This window comes from Amblyomma mixtum, chromosome 5 (assembly GCF_055824585.1).
Source record: "Amblyomma mixtum isolate Tamu chromosome 5, ASM5582458v1, whole genome shotgun sequence".
NCBI lineage: Eukaryota > Metazoa > Arthropoda > Arachnida > Ixodida > Ixodidae > Amblyomma > Amblyomma mixtum.
Genome location: NC_143016.1, coordinates 21,755,283 through 21,777,459, shown reverse-complemented (window position 1 = coordinate 21,777,459; position 22,177 = coordinate 21,755,283). Strand labels below are relative to the sequence as shown.

At 44.0% G+C, this 22,177-nt stretch overlaps 1 protein-coding gene across 1 annotated transcript in view; it reads left to right on the top strand.

Moving 5' to 3' along the window:
- The first annotated feature begins 718 nt into the window (after positions 1 to 718).
- The window catches only part of LOC149341504 (oxytocin receptor-like), an 83,036-nt gene continuing 61,577 nt past the window's right edge, over positions 719 to 22,177 (top strand). Inside the window, exon 1 of the mRNA XM_089541982.1 lies at positions 719 to 968. Within this exon, the coding sequence (XP_089398108.1) occupies positions 962 to 968 (7 nt within the window). The 5' untranslated portion in view covers positions 719 to 961. The remainder of the gene's footprint in view (positions 969 to 22,177) is intronic.

Sequence of the window (22,177 nt, the reverse complement as noted above, 5' to 3'; positions counted from 1 at the left end):
GACCACCGGAGGTAAAGCACGCCAAGGAAAAAAAAAATGCTTGCCTCCTGTCTCATGAGAAAGATTGCTACAAGATTGCGTGCGTCGCTCATGTGAGGATGATTTTCCATGAAGTTTTGCGCTGTTAAATCAATGAAGACAGCTTATAACCGGCACAAGTTCATGTCGCTCATCCTCTTAGTCCCTGTACGTTGTCATTACCCATTCAAGACGAACAATAAACAGAACAACGGGAAAAAAATTAACAGCAGCACTGAACACACAAGCGACAGGTATTCCTCAGAAACGAGGTATGGAGGTACATTTATATCACATTTCCGGAGTGTGGTGCCTTCGATGGGAAACGCCAGCGAGCCGCGCGCTCTACTTCGACCAACTCAGGAGCTTTATTACGCAACCGAAGTGATATAATTCACCTTGAAGCTTATTTGCGCCTGCGCACGAATATAAAATTGCGAAAGAGACCATCTCCATTGTGTTACAACCAGAGAGGGAGAAACAATGAGGGGCGAAGTGGGGAATCTAGGGAACTCTCCGCGAGATTGAACGCCGGTCTAGGGAAGCTTTGTGGAGAGGTCTAGGGAAAAGCGGGAAGTTGAGAGGAAGGCAGAGGGAACGCCGGGATCGAGGAAGATAGAAAGAGAGAGGAGAAGAGGAAAGACTCGATGGATGAATTGAGTTTTGCGGGGACGCGCCTTCTCAGACGCGGTATCGGCGCTGAACTCTGCGCGTCGTCTGCTCTTGGCGGAAGCGGGAAGGTCTCACCGTCCACTTTGTGCGACAAGTTCTTGCGAACAACTGTCCCGTGAGCGTGGAGGTGAAAAGGAAAAAAAAAAAAAAAACTCACTCTCGTCGTTTTGAAGTGGCGACATGACGTGACTGCCGAATTCTTCTGTGAGCGGACGGTGCTACAGTAAAGCGGAAAGTGTGGACGCTTGACACCGGAGAAATTCATGCGCTAATGAGAGGTAAGCACTATGTTTCTTGCATGTGAAAGAAAATTGCCTTTCGATTGCGTTGAATTTTTCTTTATTTAAACGTGACTATCTGGCACGTTTTACGTGAAAACATTTCTAGATAATTAAGGCTATGAATGCGCACTCTATGTTTTGAATATTTTATTTTCTTTATTTAGGCATAATTTCCGAAAAAAAAGAAAAAGAGGCTTTGTGCCCCTAACGGTCAGTTTTTGAAGTTCAGCGCTAAAATAGTGAAAATGCACGGAACGGACGACAAGAATTCTTGGCATTAGGTAAACTTCATTATTGACTTTGCTTGTTCCAGAAAGTGCGTACAGTGCCCAAAATAGGTTTCGGGCATGCAGGGATGTGCAGTTGCGTGGCATTCATTCCAAAAGCTGGTTTCCAATAAACTTGTTTCGATGGCTTATTTTTTTTTTCAGCAAAGATTTTTGCAGCATTACGTGAACAAAAAAAAAAAAAAGAAAAGAAACGACAGCGTAATCTCAGACCACTAACTCATCTACGGCGTCTTATACAATTGGTGGTTGGCACTCGTTCGGTCTAATCTGTTTCGTCCTTGTTGTCTCGCACTGTCGCATTTCTTCAGTAATGCCATGTTTTTGAACATCCCATAATGACTTTTTAATACCGTATTATTTTACGAGAACCATACCTTCAGATCTTGCGTCACCATGCGAGATAAGCGACTTAACTAATGAAAATTGAGAAAGGAGAAATATGTTATGCAAGTAATTAAACTGTCGCCTCTGTGCACTTTATAGCCGGCTACGCGGCGGCCGAATTTCGACGAAGGCGAAATTCTAGAGGCCCGTGTTCTGAGCGATGTCAATGCACACTAAAGAACCCCAGGAGGTCTAAATTTCCGGGAGCCCTTCGTTACGGCGTCCCTCACACCCTGAGTCGCTTTGGAACGTTAAACTCCCATAAACCATAAACCAAACCAATTTACGAGGGGGGACCCAAAAGAAACCGGATTTTTTGTATAAAAACTTTATTTATTAACTCTTGCACAAAATTCCTTCAGTCACCTTCAAAGTAATCTCCATGAAATGCGATGCACTTGTCAAGTCTTTTTTCCCATTGTTTGAAGCATCTCTGGAACTCTTCAACTTTGATATCGTCCAGTGCCCTTTCCGAAGCTGTTTGTACGGCCTCCACATCACCAAAACGCTTCCCTTTTAGGCTTTTCTTCATTCTCGGAAAGAGAAAAAAGTCGCACGGGGCTAGGTCTGGTGAATATGGAGGGTGGGGAACGACAGCCCATCCCCGAGAGGCCAAATAGTGGGTCACTCGTAAGGCCGTGTGTGCGGGGGCGTTGTCGTGATGAATGAACCAGTCACCTGATCGCCAAAGTTTCGGGCGTTTACTCCGCACATCCTCTCGCAGACGTCTTAAAACTTCCAAATAAAAGTGCTAGTTAACAGTCTGGCCAGGGGGAACAAATTCTTGGTGCACAATTCCGCGAACATCGAAAAAGACAATGATCATTGTCTTCACATTGGACTTCAACTGTCTTGATTTTTTTGGTCTCGGTGAGTTGGGAGACTTCCACTGGCTTGACGCTTGCTTAGTTTCTGGGCCATAACCGTAACACCAACTCTCATCACCTGTAATGACTTTTGTCAAGAAGTTTGGATCACTTTCAATCTCATTTTTTAAATCCCGGCTCAAATTCAATCGAATGTTCTTTTGATCCTGTGTGAGAATGCGAGGAACAAATTTTGCAGAAACACGTCTCATTTGCAACTCCTCAGTCAAAATTCGCTGACACGAGCTCCATCTCACACCTGTCTCTTCTGAAATTTGGTCGATCGTGGAACGACGATCTTCGTTCATTTTTTCACGGATTTTTTAAACGTTTTCATCGTTTCGAGACGTTGAAGGACGCCCAGAACGAGCATGGTCTTCGACACTCATCTCGCCACGTTTGAAGCGCCCAAACCACTCGAACACTTGTGTGCGGCTCATAGCATCCTCTTTAAAAGCCTGTTGCAACATTTGGTAAGCTTCTGTTGCCGATTTTTCAAGCAGGAAACAAAACTTCAAACACACTCTTTGTTCTTTTAAATTTGCCATAAAGATTTCTCAGGCGGAACAAATAACTGCAAGCGAAACACAACACTACGCTGAAATGTTTACCTTCAAATTGATGTCGTCTGCACAGCTGTTTCGTGAAGGTCTCTACCTTCGGCGGCAGTGCGCTAACCACACCTGTCTAAGGAACGTTCTCTGCTCTCTGCTTTTGCAGATTTACTGCACGGCGCATCCTGCGCTACCTCGCAACAAAAACCCGTTCGCCGTGTTCCAGACAGATAGCATTCTGGAAGCAAGATCATCGTTTGCAACGCCATACCTACGTCACGGAAATCTACAGGGGAAGAGGCGATCAGCGCTTCCGGGGCCATTCACGGCATAAAAAGGCATCCGCAACGAGCCCACCACGCAGTTCGGCGGCAGTGCGCTAACCACACCTGTCTAAGGAACGTTCTCTGCTCTCTGCTTTTGCAGGTGAGAATTCCAGTGTGCAACTGTTTCTACCTTATGTATTTTGTCTGTTATTGTGGTGCACTGCTGCCGAATACTGCCCTTGCTGCATGATGTGTTAGAATGGGGAAGGGGAACGTGAAAAACGCTGGAAAAGAGTGTGAAAAAGAAACCACAGATATGAAGGAGCTGTAAGAGTTGGTAACCGCATTTGAAAATTTTAAGCGTGATTTCAGGGCTGAAATGCGCGAGCTAAAAGACAGTGTTTCATTCTGCACTGATGTTTGCACCGAAGTGAAGAACACAGCCGATGAAATAAAGCAGCTCAGGCAAGAAATGCAAGAAATGTTCAGACAGAATCAGGAACTGAAGGCAGAAAACGAACGCTTAGCACGCAAATGTGAAGACCTTGAACAATATCAAAGATTGAACAACCTAGAAATCAAAGGTGTTTCCTCCGGAACTGATCCCCTCACTGTGGTTCAAAAGATAGGTGACCATGTTGGTGAAAAAGTTGATACTGCTGATATCGATGCATGCCACTGGGTTCGTACGCAGAATTCAGATGTGCAAAACATCATCGTGCGGTTTGTGCGCAGAAGCAAGCGAAATGACATTCTGAACAAATGCAGAAAAAAAAGAGTTGATACCACTGTGCTGGGTGATGAAACCGGAAAACCAATTTTTGTCAATGAACACCTAACTCAGGCAAACAAGGTACTGCTTTCTGCTGCAATCAAGAAAAAGAAGGAAAACGGTTGGAAGTTCGTTTGGACTGCAGGCGGAAAAATACTTGCCCGTAAAGAAGAACATGGGTCGGCTATTCAAATCGCTAGTCACGCGGACCTGGCCCTGATTACTACATAAGAGTAGCAAGCGAAACACCAGCAAACACACCAGCACACTACAGGTTAAGCATGTGTAGCTACTATAGCACCCAGGAATTCAATAACCAGCACAGCAACAGAGATAGTACTTTTTCCGCAATGCATGTGAACATTCGAAGTATTAAAAATAAGAGTGACGATATAAATACGTTTCTTGAACCGTTCAAAATTAATTATGACATCCTGGCCTTTTCCGAGACATGGATTACAACTCCTGATGATGCACCACTTTTCTCCGGCTACATTCCTCGGCATGTATATCGCGAACACAAGAGAGGCGGAGGAATTTCTGTATATTTTAAGGAAACACTAACGTATGAAATTTTACAAGATTTTTCATTCATATCACCAGATATTGAATGCCTAGGAGCACGAGTTGGGAAGTTCGTGATCTTAGTTGTGTATCGTCCTCCAATGGGGCACAGAAGACACTTCTTGCAATTTCTTGACACGTTTTTTTCCTTCATTGGCGCAAAACAATATTCATGCGTTATTCTGGGAGATATAAACATAGACCTTTCATCCAATGACTTGCACGCCAGCGAACTAAAGACTCTTCTTTCTACATACGATTCCGAAAACAGCATACGCATGCCAACAAGAATAACCACACAGAGTGCAACACTGTTGGACGTATGCGTAACAAATTTAGAACCTCATGAATTTTATTCTGGAGTGCTCTCATCTGACTTGAGCGACCACTTGCCATTATTTTTTATTGCGGTATCCCAAAAGAAAACCAGGAAAGACCCGGATGCGCTGCTTCATACGCGTAGAAAAATCACTGATGAAACTCTGCAGTACTTTGCTCGTCTGATAGAAAGAGTTGATTGGAGTGAAATCTATAAACAAAAAGACGCTAACAAAGCCTTCGATATATTCTTCACCTTGTTACGTTCCTCGTATGATGTGGCATTTGCAGAAGAAAACGTCATTTCTCGTAGAAACAAAAAATTCCGAAAACCATGGATGAATTCACTTCTTTACAGTCGCATAAAAACAAAGGACAAAATGTACCACGAATTTTTACACAAAAGAGACCCAGGTTTATTTTTGAAATTTAAAAAGTACCGGAACGCACTAACATCCGATCTGAAGAAAGCTAAGGCAGAATACTTCCATAGTAAATTCGACAGCATAAGAGAAAATCCTAGAAAGGTGTGGGATGCAGTAAATGCACTCACTGGAAGAACTAAAAAGTGTTTAAACATTACTGAAATCACCATTGATGGCAAGATTGTGCGCGGTGATGCTCTCGCCAGTGCTATGAACATGCATTTTATTAAAGTAGGCTCGAATGCCTGTACAACAAAGAATTGCACTGATCAGTCAGTATTGACCATAGCACCGTTATGCGAGTCAATTTACATGCGCCCAACAACTCCTCACGAAGTAGAAATGTTAATAAACAAGCTTAAAAATAATGCTGCTGCTGGAATCGATGTCATCGGCCCGATTGAGTTGAAGTATATATCCGCTGTGATATCCGTTAGTTTGGCCTTTATTATAAATCTTATGTTGTCCACAGGGGTCTTTCCACAAAAGTTAAAGGTAGCAAGAGTCACCCCAATATATAAAGGCGCGGGCCCTGAAAACTTAGCAAATTACCGCCCTATATCCGTCCTGCCTACGCTTTCAAAAATTTTTGAAAGTGTCATTCATAACCGATTAGTGTCATTTTTTGATAAACATAACATTATTACAGAAAGTCAATATGGTTTTCGAAAAGGGAAATCAACGGAGCAGGCTTTGTTATACATTAAGGATAAAATAATTTCTAACATAGAGGATCGAAAATACACGGTAGGACTTTTTCTCGATATTAAAAAGGCGTTCGATTCTATCCAATACAACATCTTACTACACAAATTATCTATGTACGGTGTACGTGGTGTTGCCCTGCAACTTCTATCTTCTTATCTTTATGATCGCTATCAAATAGTACTCATTAATGGCTCAAGTTCATCACAGTTAAAACTAACTCAGGGTGTCCCTCAGGGATCGATATTAGGACCGTTGCTCTTCCTCGCGTATATTAATGATATTGTGAAAATACCTGAATCACCAGAGATCATTATGTATGCAGATGACACTAATATTTTTTTCACATCGCAGGAGATAACAGCACTCGAAACCAAAGTAAATAACTACCTAGTGCACCTGTCCAGCTGGCTGAAGGAAAATATGCTAGAACTGAATTCAAAAAAGACAACATTTATCGTATTTCGCCCAGTTAACAAACCACTGCACAAAAGAATAATACTTAAGTTTGATGACCAATGTCTTTCCTCGGTTAAAGAACAAAAATTCCTTGGCGTATGGTTCCAGGAAGAATTGTCATGGACGCCACATGTGAATCATCTAACAAATGAACTAGCACGAACCGTAGGATGTTTATACAAAGTAGGGCACATAATTCCTCTATGGCTAAAACAATTGTTGTACAACTCTCTGTTCTATTCAAAACTAATATATGGGATGATGGTGTGGGGAACCACAACAAAAGGTAATTACAATAAGCTCATAATACTGCAGAAAAAGATATTACGTTGTTATGAAAACTATTATGGACGTTACCAGCTCCTACAAACTTCTCCTTTGTTCTTAAAATATAAAATGCTGAGGGCCGACCAGCTATACTACTATAAATTACTTCAGTTGGTACAACTCCGGAAGCTGCACATTTGCGACAGGGAAGAGAACTCTACTTATCCTTTCCGACACAATAAAAGACGCATGCCAAAAACTAGAACCAATTATGGTAAACTAACAGTTCCTTATCAAATGGCTTCAATTCTTAATAAACTTGAAGGTAACTTAAATTTCGCATCTAATATTAGCACATTCAAAAAGCACATTAAAGATGTCCTAATAATATCAGGTGTTTTGTACGGGGAGTGACGAGTACTTATGACATGCATACACAGGTTGTATCCTTCTCTTGTACCATGGTTTTTCACTTTATTTTTTGTTATAAGTGTCCTTCAATGTATTGTATACTGAACAAAATCTCTGTATAATATCCTTGCATATTTTTGTACTTATCATACTCTGTTAACGTTGTGATTATAATGACATAATTTACCCACATTCGTTTTAATTATGTGACTTGCGTTCTTCTTATGTTCAAATTTGTATTGCACTTCCGTCGACTGCAGAGGGACAGAGGCCTCGTCAGGCACCACAGCCTTTAGCCTCTGCCCCTGCAGCAGATGCTGTAACTGCTCTGCTCAAATAAATCTTTTCAATTTCAATTTCAATTACTAACCCCATCTAGCGGTAGAACTCTCTACTACGTCTACGAGTGGCAGCGCGCTCTCAGTTCGGTTTTTTTTTGGGTCCCCCCTCGTACATTTTAGATGTCCCACTTATAGTGCCCTTAAACGCACCTATATGTAGGGTATAGTAAACCTTGCATGCTGCTTGTTTCATTTTACAGCCTTTCCTGCCCTTTTGATCCATCTTTCTGTACATTCGTTTACACCTATTTAAATATAGCGAAAAAAATATTCAAATCGTTTAACTCTACTATGTGTAGGGTACAGTCAACCTTTGATTTTGCGCATTTCGTTTTACAGCCTTTCCTGACCTTTTCTTTCTTCTTTCTGTATATTCGTTTACACCTATCAAAAGATAGGGAAAAAAATATTCAAAAAAGGAGAGTTTGAATTTCTTGCGCAATGTATTCAATTTATTTTCCACTGAGAAATTACGAAACCCCGAGTGGGATTTCGTATGTTTTCCGTGATCGAGCGCTACAGCGCTTTTAGTTCTGGGGGAGATAGAAGGTACCTGAATGTCACCGGCTCTTCACAGCTTCCATCGCGCCGTTACGGCGAGCAGACCTAGTGCGGTACCGGGAACTTCGCCTGGCGCCGTACTGGCCTATTCACGTAGAATGACAATGACAGTGAATAATCTGATGCAGGCGCAGTAATCTTCTCTCATTAAAGGCGTGTGCCAGCCGTAGTGCAGAAATAAAGTTAAGAATAAAAGCGGAGGAGGAGGCAATGAAATGGGCAGAATGTAAAGGAAACAAATAATAAGAACGCAAGATAGGAACTCAAAACTCCCTCTCGCAACGGCTGGATGTTCAGACTTGCATGCGAGGGAAAATCAAATCATTTAAATGTTCAAATCCACTCATGCCGCGTAAATGTCATGGAGATACGCGCAGTCTTTTCTGATGCGTAACTTTGACACGCCACTTAATTTAATTTCACTTCATTATTTTTTGTTCGCCGAGGACGGGTAGGCGCTACATAACTTGGTCAAATTGGCTTGGGACAGCGATATGCAGTAACAGCATAAAAGAAAAAAAAAACGCAATAGGAGAAATACAGACAAATAGACATATACAGTTTTTGCAGGGAATTCAATCATACGAACTGCAGAAAGAGAAAATTAAAATTTTACATAGGGCAGGCAGAAGGAGTTGAAGTTACAAAACAGATTAAATTGCTGAACTACTCGACCGGCCCAGTGATGTCAAGCATGCTGCAGATGAGATAAAGAGATCTACAAGCACCTCAGGGTGAGATCTTTTGAATTCTACAGTTTTTCTGCCTTAGTATGATTCCGCAGACATTTGCGCCGAAAAGTGCGATTGTCAGTAAGCCTGTACGAACGTTCATCACCCGTGTAGCTAGCAAGAGGTTGTGACAATAAATGAAGGACCAATTTATACTTTTTTTTTTTGAGGGGGGGGGGGGGGGTAGGTAGGTCGGTTTAAAGGGATTTCCTACCTTTTCCTTTGCTAAAATTAGGCCATTTCGTGAAAAGTGACGCTCATTATCATCAGAGATGCTTCCGTTCACTTCTGTCATGCAAAACTGAGGCAAAAATAATGTATGGCGCTGCGAACACCTCGGCAAGAACTGGGTGAAAGGTAGTGAGGTCTACATATGCACACATACATGTACACGTACACACGTGTAAACATGCACACATACATAATCATCATCATAAACCTGATGATGATAATGCATGTGCGCACAAACACAGGTCACTCTAAATCCTTTTCTGTTTTTTTTTGCACTTACAGACAACATATATTTATTTTCTCTTACGAGTGCGTTTTTTTACCCGGTTTTGAGCCTTTGTTTGAAATAAGTAGCTGATTCACTCACACGTATGCAAGAAACAAACAACCGAACAATCACATGATAAAAGAAAAAAACAGTCAAAGAAAGAAGAATTTTGCCTACACGTGTCCAGCAGACAGACGCCGAGTCCGCTCCCCCGCGGACTGTCTCTATGCTGGTCCCTGGCCTACACTCAATCTGATCAGCGCCTCACCAAGAGCGGACGTGGGACGCGTGCGTCTTACTCCGCGCAATACCGGAATCACGTCCCTCGAAGCTCCGAGCCTACTTCTAATCAGGAGACTCGCGGAGCGGAAGTCAAAGTTTCCTTGAAGCTCGATATTACGAATTCTAGCCGAGGAACGACGCCAACGAATGCCGCCCAACACTCCCTGCGTTGTGTGCGCTTTCTAGGAGCAGGACGACGAGCAATCGAGCAAACAAAGGTACCCCCTGGACAGCCGCCACCAGATTGTCGGGAGCTTGCGACAATGAACGACACCAGCCAGTTAGGCAAATGCCACTGCAATTTTCCGCATCATACATCTGCCCGAGTTTCGCAACTTTGATTGCGGGATTCTGCAAGCCAATCGAGCAAAAAATAAAAATAAAATCAAGAAACAAGCACATGGCAGCATATGGCGAAGACAAGGGCACAGAGAAGAAGTCTTCTCTCTTCCCGCCTTCTCGTCCAAGTCCTTGTCTTTGCTGCTGCCGCACGTGTTTATGGAATGACGAACCAGCATGCCCAGCAACCCTTACTGCTCGGGAAAAAATTACGGTCCGGAAGAGCTACCCTGACAACAGCTGGGGGACGTGCGCTGAATGTTATTTTGCGCCTTTCTGTTTGTCGCCAGTGACACCGGCGCGCTGGCATGCGAAAAATACGTGTCCACACTGATTGCAGGGTTTTTTTTTTTTTATTGAAGGCGGCTGAATTCTTCCTGCTATCGTTTTGTTTTTTCCGTTTCTGCGAATTTTACCCTGTGCCTTCCAAAGCTCCACGGGCATATCTGCAGAGAAGAGAAAACTGGATTGCTTGATTGAGTTTCCGACAGCAACATCTGCAATTGCAGCTGCAATCAGCGTATATTGCTGAGCACTTGCAGGCCGTCAATTCACAGGTTATTCCAGTTCTCCCTTGAGATGTCACCATCTATTTCACGTGTACTTAATGTTAAAAATTAAAAAAAAAAAGCATCGCTAACTATCCCGGACAAAAGTTAAGCACCCCCCCCCCCCCCCCCCCTTTTTCTGTGTTACACCTCTGCATTTGCTTTGGTGCCCTCCTACTTATGGTATGAGAGCCCAATTCAAGTGGTAATCTCGCAACAACAGCGGCTGCCTTTTGCAGGCACTCATTGCCGTTTTTGAAGGTTCGCATGGACTGAAATCTTGCTGAGGGAGGAGGTTAATATAGGCAGAAGTCAGAAAACAACGGTTTGGAGTAGGTTTCAGTACACTTGGGTTCAGCTAGCTTCTGACAAGAAGCTCTCTTTTTCCTGTGGTACGCATGTTTGAACACGAATGCGTCCTCTGGCCGATTCCAGTTAAAATCTGCACCTTGTACGTACAGGAGTTAATGAAAGGAAGAGCTCGAGCTCTTGTCGATGCGGCCTGTTCTAAAAATTTGAGACACGCCCCATCATTCCTGTGACGCCAGTGCCTCCAGTTTAGATGAATGAATGAATAAAGTTTTATTGAGGCAGAGGAAAGCATATGGGTATGGTTGGGATATGAGGAAAAAGAGAATCCTTTAGTCGATACAAAATCAAGTATATATCAAAAAGAATGCCTTCAGTTCCAAAACAGGTAATATGGGCCGAACAGAGTCATTCGGCGGGAACTGGGCCGACCCGTTTTCTAACGCAGGTGACGCCCAGCGGGGCGGGGCATGCGCTTAATTTTTGGAACAGCCAGTGGCGCGTGATTAGCCCTCATTGGCACGGACACGCGCGTTCCCTTTCATTTTTCTTGCACATATACCCCGCGAAAACTCCAGTAATGCAGAAAAACGCGCCTCTGACCCGAATGAAAGCTCACATAAAACTCCCGACGATAGGGAGGTCGATGCCATGCCCACCAATAGCTTTGCTTTCTTTGCCAGTTGGACCCACCATATAGCCCCCCCCCCCCCCCCCCCCCCTCCAAAAGAAAGAAAAATGAATTATGGGGATATGTTAGCAATCCTTATGGTGTGTAAATGCATGATCAAGTGTAAGTGTAACTGGGTCACTGGGCCAGTGGACACCTCAATCGCGCTGTGAGTGGGCGGTGGCGTCCGCTTGCAAATTGAGGCAGTTATGCGCCTTTCTTTTTCCAAAGCCTGCGGGTGATTTAAACTCAGTTGATGATAGGCTCCCTTGGCCAGTGGACACCTTTATGGCGCTTTGGGGTACGTGGCGGTGGGGACACCGGCGCGCTTTTGCTCCATGAGGGGTGATGACGTCATCTGCGTGCCTCGCTTCGGCCACGGGCTTCTGATGAGAGCGGGGTTTTCGCACAATGAGCGAAATAATGCTCTCATATTTAAAAAATCCTTGCAGGCAATTACAATGACGTCATAGAATAAAAATTGCACACTGGTCTACTCAGGCTAGAAAAAAAAAGAGGCTCAAATTTTTTTATTGTATTTGATTTTCTATCGTGTATCATCTACACGATCTACGTCACATCAGCGGTAACTCAGGACGTGCTACGTCCGCCGCTTAAGAACGTGGGTTGCGCTGGTGAACACTCCCAAGGTTAGGTTATTTGTAAACATAAATATCCCCGAAAGCAGAAGGTTTGACAGCCGTCGCCGTAGTTCAGTGGTAGAGCACCGGACGCGTAATTCGGAGGTCGTGGGTTCGGATCCCACCGGAGGCATGTGGTTGTTTTTTCTTCTGCTTTTCTAATCAATTAGCTTTAAGCGATTACATATTCAGTAATATTATAAATTGATCAACACCACAAAATAAATAAATTAATTAAAAATCCCCTGTGGCTGTTGGCTTCTGTGGCTGTTTGCTTCTCTCATACCTTATATCTAAATGTTTGCTCAAATACTCTTCTTTCGCGAACAAAAATTTGCGGGGTTGTAGCATGGGGGAAAATTGCATTCTCCCACCCGCCTAACCATGGCTGACACCGTTCTAAACCGCATGGACCTCACCCCGTCATCCTGCGAGATGCCCAGCGCACGCCGACCACGGCCGGTCTTACTCTGAGGGAAACAAAGGAACGACACTCTAGTTGACACTGACAAGGGATTTATTGCTGCAACAAAATAAAGCCAGCTGACAACAAAATACGCTAAGGAATCGAGGTCGTATGACTCGCCAGCACGGTAGGTAGCGAATGTTCGCCCACGCTTGGGCAAGAGAGAAACTCCGAGACCGGACGGGACGAGTCTACGGGAGAAGGTTTACACCACGAGGCCTCGCCCCGCTGGCGGAGAGCGGAGGACCGCGTCGGAACGTCAGCGCGCGTCGAGTTCCCGAACCGAAGAGAGAGCTCTCTCTCCTGCGCGCGTGCAGCAGTCACGCCATCCGTGGTGCTCATGTAGCTGAGACGCAGGCGCCCTATCTTGTTAGTTAAGGTAACTAACTACGGAAGGTACACTGCGGCAAACCGAACCAAAGGAGACGAAGTGGGGCAAAGTCCTCACAAATAATACTACGATTCCTTTATACTTTTCTTGGTTTCGATGAGTGCTGGATTTTTTCGCATACATCCTAACCTCCTCCCTTCCATTCCTTCTTGCTTCTGTCTCCTTCCATTGATATCAGTGGCCACAACCTTTCATGTCGCTCTGGGGCAGTATTATGATCCTACATACGTCCAAAAATTTAGGAAAAAGCCTAAGAAAATTAATGCGAGCTAGTCGGACATCAGTGCTTGCATGATTCGCCACCGTGCGTTTTTGTGTGGTACCATGTAACTCTACCGGAATCGCATCGTCAAAATGCATTTCAATGTCTCAAGGGACTAGTGAAGCCTATCCCACAAGAAATATAGAACGATTGGCCCTAAAATTTATTCGCAATGTCTTCCAAAAGAAGATACTGTTTCAGAAGTCCATGAAGAAATCATCTCACGTTCGTGGCATATAAAAACTAAACTTCCCAAAAAACGTAATTGCTTCTTTTTGCACTGAGCAGAACTTCAAACACCGAAAACACAGAGCAGAGCTTCTTACACGAAAAGAGATTCTAGCACAAAATCAGCCGCCTCCTCCAGCTCTATTACCAGCATTGCGACAAAGGCATGGACGACATCACAATACAATAATCAGTGAATGGGGAAATCGTTCGACCTTCACGTTGTCTTAGAAGGTGAAAAGTATTTTAAGCTAGTCAAACTAAGAGTCACAACGAACAACTTCTAATTAGCGATTGAGTGGACAATACGAGAAGTAAATAATTAGCAGCTCATATTTTCCCACCTTCGAGAAGCGGAGAGAACCAACGTTTATTTATTTATTTCATAATTTATTTATTTATTTCATAATACTGCAGGCCACTGCTTGGCCCAAGCAGGAGTGAACATACAATGTCACATAACCAAAAGAATAAAGTTATTCAATATTAGCAGCACACGGAAACAAAAAGAATAAACTTATACAATGTTAGCAGCGCACGGATACCAAAAGAATAAAATCAAACGAATAAACTTATACAATATCAGCAGCACACGGATACAAAACATACATATAATCAACGTGTGGAGTTCCTTCCAGCCAGTCGCGTGGAGGCTTCGCTTTCGCTTTTATTCTGTTTTTGTAGGTTTCCATGAAAAAATAGTTTCAGTCGCAGACTACAAAGCCGCAAATTAGGCCCGCGGAAATAAAAATACGCGTGGACTCTTTGCTTTCGCCGATCGCTGGCCAGAGCGGCAAGCCGCCACGCGGCTGGCTGAAAGGCACTCCACGCGTTGGCTGACTCCTCCTCTTTTCGAAAGTGAGTTATAAGCATGGAGCCCCACCGAGATGTCGCAGTGTCCACTGCGGACAGATTGCAAAAACGAAAGGTTTCTCAGTCGCTCAGCCCCGCGGGGTGTCGTGCCTTCCGAACGTCGGTGACCATTACCGAAAGTATTTCAGAACGAAATGAAGCCGTTTACGTGTCGCGTGTTGTATAACTCGTTCTTCGGGACCAAGTCCAATTCACCCTCTGTGCGCAAGTGTGTCATCTCCGAATTCGAGTTCCTCACTACGCCACTGGAGCTAAATATGTGATGCGCTGCGCCGGTTGCTTTAATTGAATTTTGGGGACTCGGAGTTTCCGTTCGTAGTCATCCACGGCATTTTAACTTTTCATGCCTTTTCGTGGTGTCGACGTTAGGGGCCGATGTATACACGGCATCGACCAATATGTAAATAAATACGGTAAGGAAAAACCACGTCGTGAGGGAGATGCTAAATGTTGCAGGGCTAAACGGGAATAACTCGGGTGACGTCAATAACTGTTATCTACACTTTCGACTACTCTACTTACTTGCTTATTTCACTAAAACAAAAGACAGTGATGCTTGAGTTTTCTTGCTTAGTCATTATTTCTAGGTCGTAAGATGTTTTCATTGCTAGTGCGTTGTTACACAATTGCGATTGTGATTTTTGTAATGTTTTTCACTGTATAACTTTCTTATTAATCTTTGAAATGCTTGCGTTTAATAATTACACCTCATTTTTCTTATGTGGTCCCACTACAGTTTTTCACTACGGGACCTCTCTGTGCAATACATATCCCGTAGCCTTGCATTTTTTATTGATAGTAAACATATGCATCCCACTGAAAAAAAGAACAAAAGAAACGAACTTGCGTGCTCTGACGACAGCCCATTGTGAGCGGCCAACCAACAGCACAAACAGAACGGCTCTCGGTTACCGTAAACAGGCTATATTTTCTCGGGTCTCAAGTACGTCACGTAGTTCTGCTTCTCGTCAAGAATATCTCTTAGGCATGCGATCTTGCGCACTGATGTGGTGGAGCTCGGCATTATTGCACAGAGAAGACGCATATTACGGAGCGGGCCAAGAAAAACTCAATTTCGTTCAGCGCGGTAGTCTTCTTTCTCCAGATGGCGCCAGGTAGGCGTAACAAACCGCACCCATCTCGAGCAGGGCAGGAGCGAAATTGCGATGGGCGCCGTAACGAGGCGGTGCTCGGTTCTTTCCTTTGGAAACGAAGAAGGAAGTAAAAAAAGAAAGCTTCCTTACATCGGCGAGCTAACGGTCTTCAAAGGCTGTAAAATATTTCTCTTGTGTTGGAGCGTTCGTTCGCAGCACAAGAATTGAGCGTGCGTTCCCGTCTAACAAGGCGCACAGGAGGTGTCTTGGCAGTTTGCAAAGTTATTGAGTCACTCTCGAGCGAAGTACGCCACCTTTATGTTCGTAACATTGTTACGCGGCGAGCAGAGAAATTCTTCACCAAAGTAAATCAACCAAACTTTAAGCTTCACTATAAAGAAGGGCAGATGGGGTACGTGAAAGGGATAGGCAAAAGGCGAAATGCTGTGTGTCCAACGAGACCGGAATGATTATATCGTCCCTGGTAGATTGCGGCAGTAGCATTGCCATTTCTTTTTGGGCTGTCTGCTCAACGATGCGCTTAAATAAAACCGGAAGTCTGCAGCTTTCTGTTCGGGCTTTCAACATTCATTGCCATCGTATTCAGAAAAGTTTCGCCCAAGCACTCTTTCATATCACAGCAGTTCATATTGGCATGAAGTTCTACAATGAGAGCCGCCAAATGATTTCGCTGCCGGAAAATTAAAATCTCCACTGCAATAAGCTGCGTGACCTCCATTAGCTTGACTTTCTGAAATCATTCAAAACAGCCTCCTCATATTGAAAGTTCGTCCGAATAGCCCTTGCCAGCGCTAGTTCGACGAGTTCGTAACTTAGTTGAGGCTCAGCTTCGTTAAACAGCTGTGCTCACCACGCTTTCGTTTGGTCCTGTCTCGACATTGTGAACGACGTGTGCCAAAGTGAACTTCGAACAAAACACTTCACGCCAGCACCAATGCGCTTCGCCGTTCCAAGATGCCTCGAGCTTTGGCCCCTCGTCGCGCCGACGAGCCACAGCTGTTGGCAGCTTGACTCAATAATGGACGACGCATTCGGCCCTTGTTCCTGCGAAAAAGAAAAATATAACGGCAGCGAGATTGGCATATTCAAATGAGCTTCACGCTGTCATCGACGCTAAGTTGTTGTCAATGTTTTTAAAGTTATTGCCGCCATTAAAATTATAACTATTGTTCACAGGAGTAAAGAGTCGGTGGACTCCGAAGAGGCACCATTGTTAAGTACGGAGCTAGATTCCAGTCAGGGTTCGCATAAATAAGTGGGTGCTATTCTCCGAGTTCCACGTCCGAATTTAGAACCCGGAATTGGTCTTCTAGTCTTGTTTATTTGCTAAAGACTCTGTATTGGCTGTTATCCGTCGTCCACCGGGCGCCTGGAATTCATTAGTGATTTTGTTATTTTCCTATGAAAGTGCGCTGCGGATCAGCACACGAACGTAGTTTGTGAGTATTAGAGAGTGCATGCACTCTTCAATTTCCGCTCGGCCCCGACATAAAGCCGGGGCCTTTGATTCTGGGCTCATCTCTTCCGCATTTGCTTTACGAGTAAATGAGCGCGCAGTTCACCACCCCTTCAAAGTACACGGTGAATGATCGCACGGACTTTCGTTGGTGACAAACACCCGGAGCAGGTTAATTAGAAACGTACTTCGTACCGCAACATCTTGCAGTTTATCAGTGCAACCGAAATAATATTTCCCGACTGCGTCTAGTTTGTACATGTTTGTTGATATCTGTGCTACTTCACTTAAAGTAAAGAAAAATAACGTTGGCGAACTTCTGCGAACGTTTCTTGGTATTTTTCGGCACAGTGCTTGAGAACACGCGGCTGGATCAACAACGAAAAATTTTCTCGTTTTCCGACTTCCTGTCGTTCCGCGGTTGGAAGGAAGAAGGTTACCAGTGAAGCAAAAAACAAAAGTAAAACTTACCTGGACGTCCGTTTCTTCGAAAATATGTTCATTCATTCGTTTTTTTTCTTAACGACCTTTGGAGCTCAGCTCTGACGAATCTCGGAAGGGTCTACAAGTTCGTCTTCGTTTTCCCACTTATCGCTGTCGCAGACGGAGCTTTCTGTCCGTGTGCTCTCCGTGCACCCGATTTACTGGCCCAACATCAGTGTCCTCCCCACAACCTCTGCAACCCTTCTGGCCTTTCTATATTTATTTTTTTTCCTTCGCGAGTCTCGATCCATCGTCAAGCCTCGGCTTCATCGCAAGCCTTTGTTTTCGAACCGTCCTGACGAGAGCCGCAATCGTTGTCGTTCTTGCGCACTTCGGTGATATAAAGGATCCACTTTATCGGTCGGGCCACAGCGAACGAAAGACCGAGCTCAGCTCGTCGACGGTCGTACTACATCTGGAAACACAAAGTCGAGACGTAAGAAACGCTGTATTCTCTCAAGTAATATCACCTGAACGTGAGCTGTGTATTGAGTTGTTATATCGATTTCCGTGATGGTGCTGCTTGCAGTCCGAAGCTTCTGCACTGGCGGTTGTGGCTGTGTAGCTGACCCGCTCCATATTGAGCCATTTGTCCATATATTGGGCGCTACGTACTGAGGGATTGAAGAGCTTTGGATAAAAAGTGATACGAGGTCACGAACGATTGTTCAGAGCTGCACCTGCTCTCATGAAAGCTGCGCTGTATTTCTTTCCTTCTTTTCTTCCTTCCTTCTTTTCCTTCCTTCTTTCTTTCCTTCTTTCCTTCCTTCCTTCTTTCCTTCTTTCTTTCCTTCCTTCCTTCTTCCTTCCTTCTTTTCTTCTTTCTTTCTTTCTTTCTTTCTTTCTTTCTTTCTTTCTTTCTTTCTTTCTTGCTTGCTTGCTTCCTTCCTTCCTTCCTTCCTTCCTTCCTTCCTTCCTTCCTTCCTTCCTTCCTTCCTTTCCTTCCTTCTTTCTTTCCCTTCTTTTCTGCTTTCTTTCTTTTTTCTTCCTTTCTTACTTTCTTTCTTTCTTTTGTTTATTTATTTCATTCCTGCTTTCTTTCCTGCTTTCTTTCCTTCTCTCTTTATTTCCATCTTGCTTTCCTTCTCTGTAGAAGAACTGCGGATTGGGCTAGTTGGTGTCGATTCATAGTGATGGTTCAACAGCGCAAACACACACAGACCAAGAAGGAGACAAGACACACACAGCGCTGGTCTCCTCTCTTCCTTCCTTCCATTCTTTCTTTCTTTTCTTCTTTCTTTCTTTCTTTCTTTCTTTCTTTCTTTCTTTCTTTCTTTCTTTCTTTCTTTCTCTTTCTTTCTTTCTTTCTTTCTTTCTTTCTTTCTTTCCTTCTTTCCTTCATTCTCTCTTCCTTTCTTTCTCTTTCTTTCTTTCTTTCTTTCTTTCTCTTTCTTTCTTTCTTTCTTTCTTTCTTTCTTTCTTTCTTTCTTTCTTTCTTTCTTTCTTTCTTTCTTCCCTTCTTTCTCTCTTTCTTTCTTTCTTTCTTTCTTTCTTCCTTCCTCTCTCTCTTCTTCCTTTTTTTCCTTCTCTCTTTCTCTCTTTCTTTCTTCCGCTCCGTTGACGCACCGTGCTACGCCAAGGAAGGTACAAGGGTGCGCTTAACGGAACGCGTGCAATGTCGCTTCTCGTGATGGTCTCCTATTCGTATTGTGCTTTGGCAGCCGTAGCAATCCTTTACCACTGAGCTATTCGAGGTTGCTACCAGTTTTTCACGTTGTACCTGTAATTTTTGTTTCCATCCTGCACCCCCTTTTCTTTAAATCTCCATTTTAGCTTCTTGGTTCTCCTCCAAGTTTATGACCTATACCGGGTGTTTCAGCTAAGATGTTATGTAATTAAAAAAATATTCTTCTGAAGTGAGAAGAGCGCTTTTTTTCGCCATAGCGTTGTCACTGATGTAGCTGATCAGAATACAGCTCAGGTGCGCTAACCAGCAGATGGTTAACTAATAATGAGTAGTCAACTTTTAACTATTAATATTAGTTACATATTCATAGAGAGGCTTGTAGCCCACCGAAAGTAGTATAAATATCAGTTTTTAGAATTGCGAAAATATATTTACCTTCGGCGCTGTGGCCGAACAAATAATGGCTACATCGGAAAAAATACGTGCTTTCGAGAAGCTAGCAGGCAAAGCAGCCTCTCCAGTGCACGTAACTCGTTGAGATATCCAAAATTTGCTGAGCCACAGCGCCGAGGGTAACTGCATTTTCGTAATTATAAACACTGATATGTCTTTTATTTACGATAAGCTACACGCTTCTCAATAAAGAAGAAGACTAACGGTAACAGTTTAAAAGTTAGCTATTTAATATTTATTAATCAGCCTCCTAGTCAGCAGCACGTCTTAGCTGTATTCTGATGCCCTACACCGCTGACAATGCCATCTTGAGGGTAACACCACAAAAGACGGGTACGAAAGCGGAAGGAACACTGGACAAGCGTTGACTTACAACTGAAGTTTATTCACAGGAAACAAGTCGAATATAAAGAAAATGCAGGAAAACAACCAGAAAACGAAACATAACGTGTGTGTTGATACGTGGGATCGAGGAACGCCACTTCCTCATTATGTAGACAGATAGAGTGCTCGATGACGCACAATCTTGGTTTTCTCTTCATGTGGTAAGCTTCGCTGATCTCTTTAGTTAATCGGACAGGGTATTTGAACAAAATGTCACTGTGTTGTAATGAAGAAAAAGAAGATTTGCAATTAAGCAACGGTGAGCTAAATTAGTGTACTTAGTTGAATCTAATGAATCCAGACGTTGTTTAAGACGTATATTAATCCATCGCCCTGCTTGGCCAATGTATATGTGCCCATATTATAAAGAAATTTTGTACACAACACCCTCAGAGTATGGCAAAAACGTCGTTCCGTTCTTGACCCCGCAGGTCACAGGAGGCACTACAATGTTATGCTGAAAAAAAAAAGAGCTCTTGTAACTCGAAAAGCCTATTTTAAATAATTGCAGAACATTTTAGTTGGAACACCCGGTTTGCAGTTAAGCATTGACTGACATAGCTTTTTAGTGACATATCTGTAGCGCTGCTCAAACCAAGAGGCAGAAAATGCGTGGTCCAATAATGGAACCACGCATACACGCATACTGCAATCACTACATGAACTACGAGTGGTGGAGGCCCCTTCAACAAAGGCGGCTGATCGCATCCAATCGCCTCTTCTAGTCAGTCAGAGAGGTTGTCCTGACGCGACGCTTAAAGGTGGGCTGAAGAGGAATCTGAACTCGTCTTTTTGCCTCAGGAACTCGATCTACACGTTCCTAGCATTCTTATAAACTGCGACTTATTGCCCTGTGTGGCCGATTTCACTAATTAATTCGATTTAACGTCCGGCTCCCGCCTTTTTTTTTTTAATTCTCCCTCGTACGGTGGGCGGAGTCGACCAACGCGTGGAGTGCCTTTCAACCAGCTCCGTGGAGGCTTTGCTGTCGCTTCATTTTGTTTTTTAGGTTTCCGTGAATAAATAGTTTCATTTGCAGATAATATAACCGCAAAATAAGCCCGGAGAAATAAATATACGCGCGGACTATTTGCTTCTACGGACTACTACGTATTACTTCGCCGATGGTAGAGCGGCAAGCCGCCACGGGACTGGGTGAAAGGCACTCCCCGCGTTGGTCGACTCCGCCCACCGTACGAGGGAGAATTAAAAAAAAAAAAGGCGGGAGCCGGACGTTAATTCGATTTAATTAGGGAAATCGGCCGCACAGGGCAATAAATCGAAGTTTTTAGGAATGCTCGGAACGTGTAGATTGAGTTCCCGCGGCAAAAAGACGAGTTCAGATTCCTCTTCAGTGCACCTTTAAAGCTAAGAGGATTACGCAAAGTCCTTCGATAGCGCTGTGCGTCTCTTCCCAATGCAGAAGCTCGGTTCGGAAGCACCCCATCAACTCGTGACGTAAGCGACACTTCAGGCATCCGCGCCGCCTAGCCGCATCGCGCCTAATACAGAGTTCCTCGCCACCCACCTTTTCTCCGTAAAGGCAGCGCGGCCGCAACATTGCGATCTCGCTGGACGAAGGAGCTTACCACGAGAGAGAAAATGCCCGAAGAAAGCCCATCGGCGCTATACCGCAACACCACGCAGTTTATATCCTGCTCGTCCTGAATCTAGGTTGTGCTGCCCGAATACGCCCACTGATTGTCCACTGCGGTTGCGGCTTGGGCAACATTACATATATACGACGAGACTGCGCCTGACACCGCGAGTTGTCCGCGAATATTATCTGAAGGCGGATACCCGTTCAAATGGAAGCTAGGGGGCTGTGGTCTTCCCACTCTTGTCGCGTGTGTGTGTTTGTCGCTGGGAGAAGATGGCGCATTGCTCAAGGGTTAATAATGAGCAAGCTGATTCCTTCAAACATAGCTTTTGTTGCACCTTACATGCTTATTTTCTTCACAGAGAGTAGGGTTAATATAAGGGTTGCTATTTATTTTATTCTAATATGACTGATTCTGTCCTCTTCCATTGCCTGAAGAACGGCCGCGCCACTGTGCTGAGAACATTCAGCAGCCAGTGCAGCTTATCGTCGAGTGGAATAGAACCAAAATAAAATAAGCAATGTATTGCATATCTTTTCCTATTTTTTGTCAGCGCCTAAGTATTTATGGTCGACAAAAATTATCTTGACAATAACCAGAATAAAATATAGGTGCGTTAAATTGCCTTCCCACATGTCTTTTTTTTTTCTGGGGGGGGGGGGGGG